Source organism: Gallus gallus, chromosome 22 (genome assembly GCF_016699485.2).
Source record: "Gallus gallus isolate bGalGal1 chromosome 22, bGalGal1.mat.broiler.GRCg7b, whole genome shotgun sequence".
NCBI classification, from domain to species: Eukaryota; Metazoa; Chordata; class Aves; order Galliformes; family Phasianidae; genus Gallus; species Gallus gallus.
Genome location: NC_052553.1, coordinates 2,026,778 through 2,043,233, shown reverse-complemented (window position 1 = coordinate 2,043,233; position 16,456 = coordinate 2,026,778). Strand labels below are relative to the sequence as shown.

The window sequence follows — 16,456 nt, the reverse complement described above, 5'->3', positions numbered from 1 at the left end:
CCAGCCTCAGGTTTTACAGCATTCTACACTATTTGGTACCATACACACACCCAAATATTATTGAGCAAATCTTATGGGCTCTCTCCATTACTTCTTATCCACATACTTAACAGGGTAGGTCTCCCATAACTTGAAGATACCAAAGGAGTTTACAACATGGAGCTGACTGCCACAGACCACAGCCATTACTCATTTGAACACTTAATTATTTTCAGAAGACAGTTTACCTTGATGAGCACAGAATTAGCCTTGAATCCTTTATGTGAAGCCTTTATGTGAGATTTTATTGTCCAGAGCAAATATGACCTGTTACGATATACAGGCTTTATTAGCAGCAATAACAATTTTACCATCAGCACCAGTAAATCAGGGCTTTTTGAGAACTCTGCAATTTTTATCTGTAGAAAACAACTGAAATGCCAGTTTTTCATTCAGTATCATTCCTAACTTTCCAAAAGGACAAATATTGTTTGATTGTTGACCGTAAAGCCAATAATACTGAAATTCTCAGTAAAATGTAAACAGCATTCACCATTTTTCCTCAAATGGTCCAATTCCAACAAGGACAGCATTCTGTGGACATTTAACCATCAGTAAATTGAAAACCAGACAAGTGCAAGCAATCAGCTCAGCAAACCATGCTTAGGTAGAAGTCTATTTACTCAATAGGTAACAGGTACCCGTTTACTCATTGTTTGTTTCCTTGGATCTCAAGCAATACACATGGGATTTATACAGATTTTCACCTGAAACTCTGCTCCTCTCTAAACATTGCATTTTTAGGAGCAGTAACAAAAGGAAAGCAACTCAGATCCCCAAAATAGTCAACATAGCGCTACACCATCAACATAGCACAATCCCCCATAGAGAGCCCAACTCACGCAGACCCAACCTCTTGCAATTGGGAGCACTGCCACCACCACCAGGCCTGGAAGCCCACAGTGCTGAGCCCTCCTTGTGTCTCATGCAGAAAGCTCACCTCAGCTGCAGGGACGCCCTCGGGGGGCCGGCAGTGCAGAACGATCATCCCTTCAATAGGAACCTCCTTCCCCTGGGGGTCTTGCTCAAAGTTTTTCCTCAAATCTGCAGAGTTCAACACAAGAATTCATTACAACTCCAACACATCCGAGAACATCAGAAGGTTCATTCTACTCACAAGCGATGCGGACGGATGCCTTCCTGCTCTTCGAGGTCCCCAGATGGCTCCATGCCACGCACTGACACCAGTAATCTTCTGGCCCATGGAAGTCCTCCACCTGCTGCCTCGTCACATTAATGAACACCTCCCGGACCTTCAGGCCTGAAGGGAAAAGATACAGAAAATGAAGTGATGTGAGCTATCTTCCTTGGGCATAAAGCTGAGGTTAGCCGACGCTTTTCTTTTAATTAAACAATTCCATTTTTAATCAAGGCAAAGCTTTAATTACTTTGACAATCATATATTACCATTAATTAAATCCTAAAAGCTGAATAGGTCAAAATGCATCAAATGAAATGAATCACCCACCCACTGTGGCCTTTGCAAGAGTCAGAAACCTTTTCTCTTGTGCCTTCTGTCTCTCAGAGGGATTATTTGGCATTGCATAACATACAGTGAAATTGTATTCCCATTTACCACACTCAGTGAACTTGAAACTCCTTCTGAAGTACCCTGGTGGGCCCATCCATTACCCCCAGTGAAGTCGAACAACCAGAACTATGCATAAGTGATAGGAATTAAACAGGTTCATCTAAATAGCTCAGAAAGGGATCTCATGGAATAATGAAGGCAAACCAGGAGTAACGATGGGAAAAGCCTCATGCTTTTTTTTTCCTCCTGCTGCCATTTCCAAAACCCCCCCACACAGCCAACATTCAGCAGCATTGCCCTTCAGAGCAGAAGCTTTTGTTTCAGAGAAGATAACAAGAATAGAGGCCTTCTAAGCCTGACACCTTATTTTATACAATCACAATGTTTGCTATATCTGTCTGTATGCTAAATCTGTAACTACCTTCGTATGACAACGTTGGGGAGAGGAAATATAATCCAAATCGCTGTGAAGAGGCATTAAGAATCACTTAGGAGAGCTAGTCAGAAAAACATTAATTTGAAAATCGAAGAAGAAAACCATGCCTTCTGCTTCCTTCCTTCTCTCCTTTGGTGCAGTCCCAAGGTGCTTATTTCCCCTTCACTGGAAATGAATGAAAACTCAATCTTAAAATATTTCATGCCTGTGAATTTATAAAGCACCAAGAAGTTTCTAAACCTGAACTCCATAAAAATTGGCTTCCACTTAATCTCAGGCATCATTAACAAATGGCTGGGTAGCGCACTTCGGGAAGGCACCATGAAGTCAGCCTGGTCCTCTGACAGACGAGAGCTGAGGCCACTGGGGACGCTCATTGGAGAGCAGTGGGGAAGGGCAGAGGAGCTTTAAATGCTATAAAGCAATACAACATTTTTGTTATGTTTCCACAATTTCACATTGTTTCTTTTCATTTCTCCTGTTTGGCTTGTCATGCTTCCCAAGGACATCTTAAGATACGGCCACACCTCCAAGAGCTTCCTCAGTTGTCTCAAAGATCATTTTAGTAGTTCAAATATTTATCCACGCTGTAATAAATAAACAGAGCTTTCCTGGTTGTTTCTATTTGTGCTTTGTTTTTACTATGTTGATGCATTTTTCAACAAAATTGTTTACAAAAGCTTCCCTTCGTTCCTGTAATGATGAAAACATCACTGGCAGAACCCAACAGTTCTGTTGGAAACCCCCCTCCCTGCTGACATGGGCTATAAGGCGTATGATGAAACTGCACCATCTCAAAGCAAACACTCAGGCTACTCTGAGAGCAATGAATGCCCAAGTTCTCAGCCATACAACCTTTCTGTAGAGTGATGTTTACGGGTTAGTGATAAGAGCAGCCACAATAAGTCCCATTAGAGACCCTTGGAGTCCTGGCGACCTGACACAGCAGGTCCCAGAGGCTGAACATTCCTCATTCTGTCATGCTGGACAACACTGACAGACATTTTATTGATACTGTACCCATGACAAATCAAGCTGTGTGCAATCCCTGGATGATTTCAAAGCTCCAGAGCCTCAAAAGCTCAAGCCTCCAAATCCAAGCTAATTTGCAGCCATGTCCAACGAGGTTGCAACCCATCTACTTAAAGACTTCTTTGACAAGGATGAAAAACAATCAGTCCTTGACAAACAGTGACCTTTCTGAGATGGCTGTCTCCGGTCAGGGATCACTCACCCAGCACTCAATTAGCTGATGCACACTGCTGTGCAGCCACGTACATCCTATCAGCCTGTGAGCCTGCGCTGCCTACAAACGCAATGCTGCTCTGTGCATTGCCACGAAGGTGCAGCAGACTGAACTGCTACAGAAGTAAGAAGTTTACAGGGCACCCTGCTGTACCCAACTACCTATAGATAGCCTCCATAGTCAGCTTATCCCCACCACAACCTCAGATAGCATCTTCCTGGGGAAAATCCACTCATCCCCTCACTAGCCATTAGCTCCAACCTCCCTGGCCGTTCCCCACCTGATTATGATACACTCCATCTCTCCTGAACTCCCCCAGTTTCCAAGCTACTCAAGGAATTTCTGGAAGCAGTGAACAGAAATGAGGAGTTGAGAACTGCACATTACGCTGCTGCTGGTGCAAGCAACAGAGCCTTTACTGATACGAACCTGAAAAATCATTATGTGTGGAAGAGCAGGAACCATTTCTAGGCTCACTGATGCTGTACAACACTGAGCAGTCACCACTGAATAAAGGCATCTACAGATTAGGGTTTGTTAAGGTAGAATGCTCTCTAGCCCAGCTCTTCCTTTCACAGAAATGTTAATTAATATTAATTGTTGTATATCAGCCTGAAGCAACACTTAATGAGCTTTGAATCAGGCAGCCAAACAGTGCATGATTTTGAGAGATGCAGTGAGAAGGGGAGAAGCAGGGCAGGAATTCAGCCCCTTGGACTGCCCTGCTGTGCCAATCCATGAAACAGATGCAGCCAAAATAACAGAATCGAGGTTGGAGGGGACCTCCAGAGGACATCCACTCTTTGGGGAAAGTTGTTTGTGTGTTGTCTATGGAGAAAGTACACCTATTTCCACTTATTTTAGAACCAACTACAGAAAGCAAACCCACGGGGAACAGAGGCATATATTCTTCATTTATCATCGCTGCATTTCACCAGCAGATATATTCACTCACCATCTGCGTCTCAAAAACGCCAGAGAAAACATTCATAGGAAATGACACAGAGAAAAAGGATATCCAGGCAAATAAAAACAGGCACATCATAAACAAGAACAACATTTTACCTGTAACTCGTGTAACTCTAATAAGCACTGCAAGGCAACCCTTTAAATTATTGTGCAAATTATAACCATCATCTTTTGTTACACAGTACAGCCTTCCAGAATATAAAATTATGACTGTAGTACTGAGATGCTAATAAGCTTTCTGCACTGTTGGATGGTTTAGCTGCAGATAGACTAATGTTGGCAGCAGATGAATAATTGCTCTCCGTGTACTAAACATAACAGAGCTGCACAGAACTTCAGCATTTGTCAGCTTTATTTGTTTAAATGAGAAAAAACGCTGACAGCAGTTATTGCTGCAATCCTTTTATTTATCAGACAAGGAAACTCGAGTTACTTTTAGTGGTCTGATCCTGCAGTAAGACCGAAGTTGAGATATTTGTAAACTAATTTGGAGGTGCAGTCCTCAACATTCAGAAGAGAGAAGAAAAGCAGAAGGAAATACGTCAAACCATAACTGTTATATTCTTATCGCTGTAGGATCTATTAGCTCAGGCTCTTATTTTCTGAGCACACAGAGTGAGCAAAGTTCCCCCGCTGCAATGCTTATGGAACAAACAAAAAAGGCATACCGTGGATCTCCATCCCTTTTTTGCAGCTCAGGAACTAAGGCAGAAGATGAAATAATGGGGTTTGTAACTGAGCAGTGGACCATGGCAGTGCAACCATCAGGCATGGCACGTGCTGCCTTACCTGCCCTGCATCAGCAGCAGCAAAGCCACTGCAGCACAGACTGCAATGCAAACCATCAGCCCCCAGAACCCTTTGTACACCCTCAGGCAGCCAGCTTGTGTCAGCCCAGCATTTAACTACATACCATACAGAGCTATAAAATTGATGCCCTTCCTCTCATGTTGCTTCTATTCCTCAGATCCACATACTGGCTCTCATCACGCACCCCATGCACAGCCTGGCTAAGAACACACAGGCAGGAATTTGCAGAGATGCTAAGATGTGTGCCTTCCTCACCTCTTTGTTTCTATTCTTCACCACTATTCTACAGTTCCTCTCTGCATTTCCATCACACACCAAAGAGCGGAAGGATGGAAAAGGGCAGCCCCATTTTTGCACACTGTGACTTCCTTTTGGTGAACACACTGACACTCATTAACCAGAGGCACCACTTGTGCCATAAACTGAGTGCAGTTTCTCACAGATGGAGCCCACGCAGTGTGCAGAACAGAGTGATGGGTAGCAGAAATGTTTATTCCCTGGATTTGGCTCCAGAGATGAGAGGACTGTCAGAGAACTCATTTACTCCCCCCCAAAAAACCTCACATCTGATGTTTACTGAAAGCTGAGGAAAGATTCTGAAGTAGTTTGTGGGAGAGAAGAACATCCAGGCCTGTCCTCCAACACCCAACATAGCCATTCCTTGCACCTTTCTGTGTGCTGAGGATCATCACGGCTTTTAGAGCACATTAACTATTGGGATCACGCCCGCGTGCAGACAGCAAACAATACTTTTAGTGCTAGCTCTGCCCTTGGGCTAAATTCAAATCTGCATCATTTATATTCCAGATCCCATTTGCTAAGCCTGTGCCTCCATGTCTCAAAACTCAGTGTTACCGGGTGTTATTTAAAAGCAAAACAGAAAACCTACCACCTAACATTGCTTCATTGCTTCATCTTTTTTTTATTCTATTATTAATCCAAGGCTTACAGAACATAATTGCAGCATTCACAAGACAGCTTTTCATTAACCATATGGAAGAAAAACATTTAGGAACGACATTTCTTCTATATTGATTCAGCAGTGCCTTTAGAAGTAAAGGTTACGCCTATTAAATTCGTTCTGAAAAGGTAACTGGAGAAATTAGAACTCACCCAGATTAGCATTTACAAAAACCTGTTAGGATGAAATTTCTTCAGGATGTGTCACTTACAGAGAATGCCAAACACCACTGTCACTTTAGGAGATGCATCTTCTTTTTTAGCTGTGTGGTTTTTTCCCCTCTAAAGAGGAATTTCTTGTATTGATGGAGAGGATGCTGTGCCTACGCTGCTATTTCCAACACGCGGAGTTGCCTAGCAATCGTGGAACTTAAAGAGAGCAGGAAAGCAATAACAAAACTGCATTGTGAAATTACAAGACAGCGCAGCATTAAATTGGTTTGCAATACTTATCAAGATGCTTCTAAATGAGAAAAGATAGAGGGTGTGCTGGAAGCATGATCAAATCTGTTAATCACTTTCAACTTTCTCATTTCCCTTCCTTTAGAGAGGGACACTTTCACACAATGGATTTCTCCTGCTGAACTTCGTCACTTAGCAAATAACCACTCCTCCAGCTCAGCGCACCCCACAGCTCTCTGCCACGGAACTGTGTCACAGCCCCAGTTCTGGTTGTGCCTCTCATAATGCGTTCTGCTCCGTTCCACACAGTGTTGACAGACACCACATTCAGTTACACCTCCCCAATGATGCTGCCCCTTACCTGTAGCTTCATCCATGCTTTCCTCTGACACGTGCTCGTTTTGGTGCACCCATTCACCATTGCACTTGAAGAAAATCTGCATGGCTGGCATGGCTTTGCACCGTAAGACAATGGGGTTGCTTTTGATAATGTAGGCATCATCTGGTTCCTCCATGAAGTGAGGCAGTGTTCCAGGAGCAGATGGGATGGACTCTGGAAGGGCTTCGCTGTTATCATTTCCTGAAAGGGACAGAAAGGAAAGCACATATTTTTCACATTGTTTTATTTTTGTATTGGTTAATTGGCTGTAAACCACTTTTGTATTTTATTAACAACTAATTTTATTAAAGAAAACCTTGAAGAATGCAATAGTTGTCAGGACTGTGCTTTCCAAGGAGCTTGGCACACACCAATACAATAATGGAAGAACTTCCAGGAACATCAGAAAAAGACCTCATCCACACTGCCAAGCTTTATAGATGGGCACAAAGATTAAATGGGTCACTACAGATCACACAAGACATCCATGGGAGAAGTCGAGCTGAACCTTATTCTCTCGAGCAGCACTCAGAGTCATAACCACCAAAGCTCCCTTTCTTTCCAATGCTGACTGCCCTTCGAACAGTTGCTGCACATTTAGAAGGGCTCAGAGTGCTAACCATGGAGAAACACACTGATGTGAGCAGCATTACTGCAGCACTCCAGCAGTGAAATAAGCAAACTGTGTTTCCAAACCCACTAAGAGGAAATGTTCAATATGCTCCTATGCTGATCCCCCTTCCTGCAGCCCTTTAAGGTGCTGTAGATGTTGAAAAATGGCACCTGTAGGGCTACAGCCTGCAGGGGGTATGGCTGCACCATGGGCAGGAGGATCCAAAGGCACTCGATCAGCACGTCCTATTTTCTCTATTTCTCTGCTTAGATGTGAAAGCAGAAGCACTCAGGAATAATAAAGAGCACATGGCAACTATTTGTAATAGAAGTAACCCCGCTTAATACTCTGTATCTGTATTTGAAACTACACACCGTGTAGGTGATGGGAAATGATTATATTTCTGAGTGAGACCAAGAGACTTCCATTTTTCACAATGTTTTAAGCTACATTTTTAGTGTACTTTATAAAATATTATCATAATTCTTAGCATTTTACTACTGAACAGTTATGCCAATTTTCATCTTGTCAATCTTCAGTAATACTGCGTCCCTGCAGGCCTTATTAAATCCATGCTTTATAGAATGACACTTCTATTTCCCAGGAATTTGGAGAGGCACAGGAATCCCACACTGCCAGCAATTCTTTGAGTGCCTCACAAGGCAGCAATGAGTTTGTGTGGAGGAGGACACAGAGTGGGTGGGTGAGGGATGGGTAGAAGGGACCTCCAAGCCCACTGCTCCCATTGGGCTGCACGGGGCCCCATCTGCAGCACCTCCAGGGATAGCAGGGAGAGTGGAAGGCTCTGGGAAGAATAGTGGGCAACTTTACAGGGATCCCTTTAGTCAGAGAACTCCGAATGCTGCACTGGGAGCCCCTAAATTTGCTGTTTGGAGCGAGATACAAAGGATGAAACCCAAACTGTGCTGAAATGAGGGGCGTAATTCTGCTCACAGGTGGGGTTGGGACTTCACAGCAAGACACTGGCTTACTGATGAGCACCTGCAAACAGACACCACTCATTTACCATTTGTGCTTTTTAATTTAACACATCTTTCTTTTCTGTTTTCTTGCAATGGCACCTCACTTGTTCTAACATTCATCTAAAGCATATTGGAACTTTATAAGGGTTTTGATTTCAAGATATTGCAGCTTTTAATTTATAACTGTCAGCCTTCAAGGTTCAGCCATAGGGACTCAGAGGAGAAGGCAGTTGTGTCACCACAACAGTGAGTGACAGGACAGAACAATGCAATCCCTGTGTCGCACTCATACTAATTAAGTAGTTCTGTATCATTTACCAGCGGTGCTGAATGAGTAATAATTGGATTCACTTTCAATGTATAGAGTTTAAAGAAAAAATCACGCAGTGAGACTCATCAGCATGCATGTTTGATTACTGACCGCTCTCTCTGTTTCCTGCATTGTCAATCTTTGCTAAATACCATGTCCCCATAGACTTCAGTAAATCCGTGTGGCAGTGGAAATAACATTTCCAGGCATTAAAGGATTTCACACGGGCAACAAAATCTCATATTCCCATCAATGCCTGCATGGCCGCCAAAAAGCCCCACATTTCTGCATACGTGGCAGGGTCAGATGGTTAAAAGAATGAAGGCAAATCGCACTGAAGTTGCGTTTCCAACTCATGGCCCCAGTTTAGTTACAAAAACTGCTCCCCACTGAAGGGATGTGTCCAAAGGGGAGCACAGGTGGGAAGTCAGGCATTGCTTACAAACATGTCATGCAGCCACTGTGGGGTTTCCCATCTTAGCAGCACACATTGGAAGTCACACGTGCAGGGCACGTCTCAGAGAGCCAACCTCAGGTGGCAGTGTGAGACTCAGAGCCTTCCTATGGACATAAAGTATGAACTTCCAGCAGCTGTAGCACAATCCTCCCCATCAAATATTTGGGCGACAGGTGGAAAATTGTTCTGCCAGCCGAGGGAAGACAAAATCCATCCCTCCTGGCAATTTTCTGCAGTGAAAACTCCAAAAAAAAAAAAAAAAAGAATGTGCAATAAGTTGTGGAAGTAAATCTAAAATATTATCACACAAAAGCAGTGTGCTCAAAATCTTCAGCTGCAAACAAACCTCGCTTATCTGAATCGTAAAGAATTCTATTTCTTTTGCATAGGACTGCATGCTAGGCTGGGTGCTTCCACTTGGAGCTTTGTTTTACACCTATTTCTGTGCTGGTTTTTCTCCATTTCACTCTGACAGCACTGTGGCTTCTTTGATCGCTGCTTTTAAAGCATCACGAAGTCTGACAACAAATCTGGGCAGCAGGCATTGGCAGTCTCAGTTTCCAGAAGGGTGAGCAGTGAGTCTGCAAATGGACACTGTGACTGCGAGCCAGCAGTGCAGCCAGCAGCCCAACGCCACAGACCTAAGCTCCCATTCTATTAACACCATACTAAGCTGCATACAATATTCCTTCATAATTTAGAAGGCTTTGGATGACGTTGTGTCCTCCTGAGCAGAGGAGAAGGGTGAGAGTCAGGAGATCCGCTGTCTTCAACAAGATTAAAAATCAAGGCAAATGTCTCTTCATCTATTTGCTTTAACAGTCCCTTCCTATGTAACCTACTGCACATCTACAAGGCTGTGAAGGTTCAATGCTTTTTCCAGCAGCGATAAAACAGACATTAAGAGAAAGTACTGTTGTACACAGAAGGTTCTCTATGGGCTCAGGAGTGGTGAGTGGAACTCAGAATGACCTGCAGCACTTGGAAACAACTGAGCCAGCTTGAATAATTCACTGCTTCATGGTGAAAAAAACACAAGAAATGCCTGTGTCTGCTGAAGGACGAGTCAACACTTTGATCTGAACCAACCAACAAGAAACACACATGGGAACCCTTCACTGTGAGCTGTACTTTCCTTACACGATCCTATTTCTTGTATTTCTCTGAACAATTCCCTTTCCCCCACTTTTCACCAAACAACAGTGACAACACTATAATCCAAATGCCTTCTCTCACAGAATCCATTTGAAAGAAACCCTACGATGTCAACAGCATTTTGGTGTAACAATAAAAGCCTCTGAAGTACCGCTCTGTAAGTGAGCACAACAGCTTTCACTGAGAAGAGTTTGTGTGCCAATGTGACCCAGGCCATCTCCTCAATCCTCCTTTACGCCGTTCTCTTTCCCTCTATCAGTCTGCTTCAGTAACACCTCTTTTCCCCATGAATTTCATGTTCAGCTGACACTGTGCTGTTGCACCCCCTCCATCCCTGCTGTTGCACAGAACTCATAGCAGGAACTTCCTAGCAACATCTTTAATGGGTTACAGGAGGGCACTGCATTTGTTTCCATCAATTAGGATTAATATGCTCATGAAACATTAGTGGCCTTTTTAGTGCCAACAGAGATTAATGTTACTCTATCATAATCCTGTATTCTAAACCTATCTATATCAAAGCTATACATGTTTTAAAAAATGATATATTCCATTTATTAAAAATTAAGCCCCCTCCATGGGCTGACTGCAGAGCCATTGGCATTCTGCTCCAAGAACAGTTCTGTTTTGTTTGCAAGCAATAAGTCTGTTGTACATTTGCTGATAACACATTAAGAAGGGGGCAAAGAAAACCCACACACACACCAAACTGATTTTCTCTTAAAACCACTGCAGCAGCAAAGCTGCTCTACAGATAAATGTCAGTTTAATTTTTCATTGTAAATGTTGAGGGGAAAAAAAATTCTTCCTCCACCACAGAATGACGATGCCTACAACTGCTGTCAACACGTGCTGCCCAGCAGAGCTCCTCAATGCTTCTCTTTGGCTGCCTGCACAGAAAGGTAAGCAGTATCTGTTTAATGCTGTGCTTATGATCTCAGCACAAACTCTCCCTGGCTGCTGTCCATCTGACCTTCCAGGTCCCTCCAGTCCAGCAGAAAAGGTGCCAATGATCTGATGCTCTCAAACACGGAGCACACAACTGCACTGAAGACAAGGACAACAAGCAACATATATTGCCTTTGAGACAGAAACGGAAGTATCAGGGAACCCTTGTTAGTCCAAGAGACCAACATCTGAAGTAGAATTTGTATTCAGCAGCAGAAAAACTCAAAGCAGAAACCAACCTGTAGGTTGTAAACATGCAAACATTCACTGTCAAGTCAAAGAGTTTTGAAATTGAGGTGAAAATCTGGCTGTACCAAAGCCTGGCTTGGCCTTCAAACCTCACAAGGTCATGTTCTGATCCCAAGCACCAACCCATCCAATGCCCCAGGGATTTTGGTCTTTATGGGAGCTGCGATGAGCAGGAATGACAAGGATCCCGCGGGGTGTGCAGAGAGCGATGTAAACATGCTGACTTGTATTCTGGTCAGAAATAGCTCTTATGCTTACAAGCTCTAATCATAGTATCACCTAAAATATCTTTCCCATTTGAGAAGTTGGCACTTTTCATTTATCTTCTTCTTTTGCCTTATACAGTAACCTTGCTGTGAATCAAAACTCAAATATCAGTCGCTGTCAGAGGTAAATTACAGTACGGCACATGACATTTAAATCACTCCTATCTGAATAGGCATTATCACAATTCCAAATCTAAAAGGAACTTCCCCCTCTCACCTATTCCTTTTTTCTTTTTTTGCCAAAGCTCATTACCAAATGCACAAGCAGAACAAAACATGAATCATTGGGTTTCTCTGAGCTTAAAGGTCTCTTTACAAATGTATAAACTAAATTAAAACCAGGACTTGGCCTGAGGTAAAGCATAGATATACCTCACTTAGCAAGAAAGTCAACAAGAGAAATAAGATCACATTTCTTCCCTTGCATTTGCAATCAGTGCTCTGGAGCTCCTCCTTAGCAAACATGACTTCCTATAGTCTACTGTATCCAAAACTGTACTAATAGGCATACGTACATGCAGTTATTCCATCTTAATTCCTGCCCCTGCAGTACTCACTAGAAAAGCCAACATTACCACCAGTAATTCACCCCAAGGAAAGTGAAAGTGCATTTCTGCTCACAAATCATATAAAGTCCCACAAACCACATAAATGAAATAGCATGGAGTCCTCAGTGCACAAATTGTTCACCAGCAAACACAAACACTTTTTCTTTTTTTTGGGGTCACGCTCTCACTAAATATCAAATGTGTCCCTCATACTCTCTGAAATGCTTCTGGAAGAAATGGACCAAGACATGAAGAAGGAAGGGAGCTCTCTAAACTGCCTCACCCGCTCCTGAAACGATGCAGGAGAAGACAGTGTTATGTCTGTGATGACACCTGAGTTCAGGTGACCTTAATTACCAAGAAGACACACAAGCGTTCATTTGCAAAACCCATGAACTAAGAGACAGCCACAGCTGTGAGAAAGCAACAGCTTTTTTCCTCCTGGCAGGTTTTGAGACACCGCTGGCGTGCATATCTTGAGGCATTCGATAGCCAAGAGTAGAGAAAACACTAATTCTCAGCAACTGCCTCCGAAATCCCTAATGATCTAATTAAAAACTGGACTAAAGAATGCTGTAGTTATTTTTGCTTCTTCGGATATCTCAAACCTAATAACCTAAGAAAATACCTAACATAAGGCATTGATAGACATCACTCTATCTGTAACATAGAGCGTGCACTTCAGAACAGTGAGTTCAGATGAGAACACTACATTTCCTAATTCACATTAAATATAGAATTAAAAAGTCACATGTTAATTTTTCTTTGCAAGTGTTTCCATTCCCTGCCACACTTCACACAAATTGAACAGAGCTCAATAGAGACACGTTAAATTTAACTTGACTTCAAGGGGTCCTGCCTATCCTAAAACTGTGGCTCTATTGTGTATTGGGCATTTCAGATATAACTGAGTTTATGAAGTATGCAGTATCCCACAGCAGAGGAAAGATCCAATTAGTAGATAGGTTCTGTGTAATTAGAGAGACTTCAGTCTCAGGTGTTCTTTTTAAGTCTTTCTGTAAATACCAATCAAAGCAATGTGACATTTATATTAACAAACATTTTTATGTGCATATTTGCAGTAACTACATGTAATACAACAAAGGAAAACAACAAAGCCAGAGTGATGGGCACCGTAGTGATCCTTGTGCTCCTACAGAAAGGATGTGTGTGAGCCGGCCGCTAGCTTTCTATCTATCTGCTTTTTCAAGGTAACCCTCTGCTTCAAATACTTCATGAAACAGACATAAAACCAATTGCAACAGCTAAATGAAATAACCACAGAGAGAGAAGTAGGACAAGGAGATGGTAAAGTAAACATCTTTTACAGCCTCTTGTTGTAATGGCACTGCAGACTGGGCAGTTTATTAACCCACCTGCCACGGACTGGTCATTATCCATCTGCAGCAGCGTCACCCCCAGTGCTCTGCATGCAACCCTATCCACCCATGGAAGTTCTGCAATGCAAATTCTGAAGCAGCAGTTGAGATGAGAACCCCAAAGGACAATCCAGACACAAAAACGTACTCGTGTGCTCCTGTGATCCCCCTTCAATTAAAGAAATGAGTTGACCGAGTGGGGCATAACAAGGAAGAAAAGATCAGACAGCACAAAGAGAAAGAAAGAAGAAACAAATTGCTGGAGGAGGAACACAGCACACAGTTATCGCTCAGATTTCCAAGTAGCACATCAAGTTATCTGCACCCAATTGTACTCGTGAAGTGAATATACAATATATTCTCAAAACCAGATTGGTTTTCCACAGCCACATCTGCTGTCATGATAGCTTCAATGACATCTGGCAGTTTCTTGATGTCCCAAAGCAAATGGAACCCAATTAACCCACAGCCTTTGCTCTTATTTGCTGCTGTGTCAGCTTCACCTGGAGCTGAAAGCTTGGATCCCTGCACACCTCCTCCTAAGTGTTATGGAACCTCATCTCTCGAGGAAGACAGTTTTTATATCCATGTGCTCCCTAATAAAGGCAACCAGCTAACAGACTGAAAATGGGTGCAGTTAAATGCCAAAGGAATAGCTTTCCTTACTCACCTTAATATCACTATAATATCACAGGATAATTTTATACTGCTGGTTTTTACAATTATTCTGAAGTCACCATGTGGTTTTATTGGTTGGTTTGGGTAAGCCGTGTCCCAACCCACAGTAAGTACACATTCTGAACATTTATGATTTCCTGCAAAGGAATATTTTCTACTTCAATACCTGAGTGAAGTTCAAGGTATGATGGGGGCTATTTTCCTACCCTGTAAAGCTTAAAGCTTGTAAAAGGTCCTAATAGAAGAACTAACCTCCATCGGATGTGGACACATGATTTAACAATAAACAAACTTACAAAACATCTTTCATACAGGATTGCAGAATACTGAGTCATATGTAGAGTGGACACAGAACACCTGCAGAGGAAAACTTTATAGGTTGAAAAGGAAAAAGAAAAATGCAGTGATGATAATGTGTTACTGTCGCTCTCCTTTCTAGAATTGCCATCCTAATGTCCATGCAACTAAAGCTGAAATGGTAAGATATTCCAGCACCCTGTAATGCTGTATAGAGACAGACCTGTGAGGTGCTTCAATTCATTTATGTTACTACAGCTCTTGTAAGATGTTTTCTGTGCCAGGATGTGCTAAGATTCCTATAGAGCCCTCTGGTTAATACATCTGCAACTCTTTATTCTTTTCCTTATATTCAGACAACTTTTCCTATAGCCAGGCAGAATTTAAGCTAAGTCATCCTACACCCTACCTACACTGAGAACTTCCAGAGTGCCAACCTTAAAAGGTCCTTCAAAGGGAAGAACTGAAACCCATTCACCAACGGCTGCTGTGCATTAAGGGCAGCAATGCGCCATCTGCAATAAGGAACAACCTGAGAGATTCCAAATCACAGCAATTCCAGACAGCTCTGGAGAGATGTCATCTCTTGGCATGGGATGATTCCTCATCCAGCTGCTTACCAATTTCTTAAATATTTCTTTTCCTGGCATTTTCCTTTACAGCAAATCAGAATCAGTTCTCCAACACTTTTGCTACCTGGCAGCTGCTGTCCTACCAATCACCTGCCCATTCCTGCAGCTGCTGCTGGGAGAGTAACAAAGAACTCCAAAACAAAGCAAAAGAGAAAAAAAAACACAAAAAAGCTCCATTTGGAAATGCTGTCTCTCAAGAACCTCCCACACCAAACGCCCCTTCAGCTGACAATTTTGTGTAGCACAAAGATTTAATAATTTCCAAAACCTGACATTTTTCCATCTGAATCACATGCTACCTCATGCAAAATCTTTTCTATACTCTGCTGCATGCTGCGTTTCAAGGAGAAGGGCATTGTAAGCTTTTGTCACATTAAAAGACCTGGAAAGACGTACAGCTGGTGGCTCTGCAGCAGTTGCTCATGTGAGAAATGCACACATTGGATGAGAGTGGCAATCTCACTGTATCTGAATAGCTTATCCCATTATGTGCATCGGTTAAACTCTCTTGTCCTGAAATCTTTCTACAAGCACACCTTGAAGTAATAAAGCTCACCCACCCTTCTCCCCTCCCACCCTTCAGATCAGTTAAGGTGTTCACCAGTGTTAGGGTTTACCCATGCATGAATTCCATTGATTTTAACCTTGTCTGCCTGGGGAGTTTCAAGCAATTTTACTAAACACTGCATTTTCTGATCTACTATTATACAGAAAGCTTTACAAAGGAGCCTCAAGCAGACTGCTTTTGAATGCAGGCAATAGAACACAGACTGTTTCCTGATGTTAAACATTCTGTGTTTGGGTAAGGAAGCGTAAGCCCTGCATGCTCCAGTATTCCTGAGAGCATCCTTCATTTACCCTCTACACAACAGTGCAAACAAGTTTCAGAATGGGACTTTCCATTGATTTTTAGAGGGACTTTTGTGCTTTTTATTTTTCGGATTCCATGACATTAGAATGTTATATGCTATTATTCAATTAACAACCCGTATTTCTTTTCTGCATTGGCAGAAGAATCTTGATTTTCAGGAGCCCAGGTAGAATCAGTGACTCACAAGGATGTGAGTTTCTATAATGGCATCATCTCACAGCACACATCCCATCTCCAAGGAGAGAGGAGAATCAGACCAAGAGTCCACTCACATCAGTACTGATGATGACAAAAGCTC

The 16,456-nt window shown here is 42.6% G+C and overlaps 1 protein-coding gene and 1 long non-coding RNA gene across 5 annotated transcripts in view; one reads left to right on the top strand and one right to left on the bottom strand.

Annotated features, from left to right (window-relative positions):
• LOC107054966 overlaps positions 1 to 2,630 on the top strand; it is an 87,138-nt gene extending 84,508 nt beyond the window's left edge. The window contains exon 5 of the long non-coding RNA XR_005841539.2: positions 1,090 to 2,630. This is a non-coding gene — a long non-coding RNA (uncharacterized LOC107054966). The remainder of the gene's footprint in view (positions 1 to 1,089) is intronic.
• UNC5D (unc-5 netrin receptor D) overlaps positions 1 to 16,456 on the bottom strand; it is a 90,307-nt gene that overhangs the window by 39,702 nt on the left and 34,149 nt on the right. For all 4 annotated transcript variants that reach the window (XM_424529.8, XM_004947582.5, XM_004947581.5 and 1 more), the window contains exons 2-4: positions 6,755 to 6,973; positions 1,157 to 1,300; positions 980 to 1,083 (exon numbers count right to left, since the gene is read on the bottom strand). In XM_424529.8, coding sequence (XP_424529.4) covers positions 980 to 1,083; positions 1,157 to 1,300; positions 6,755 to 6,973 — 467 coding nt within the window. The remainder of the gene's footprint in view (positions 1 to 979; positions 1,084 to 1,156; positions 1,301 to 6,754; positions 6,974 to 16,456) is intronic.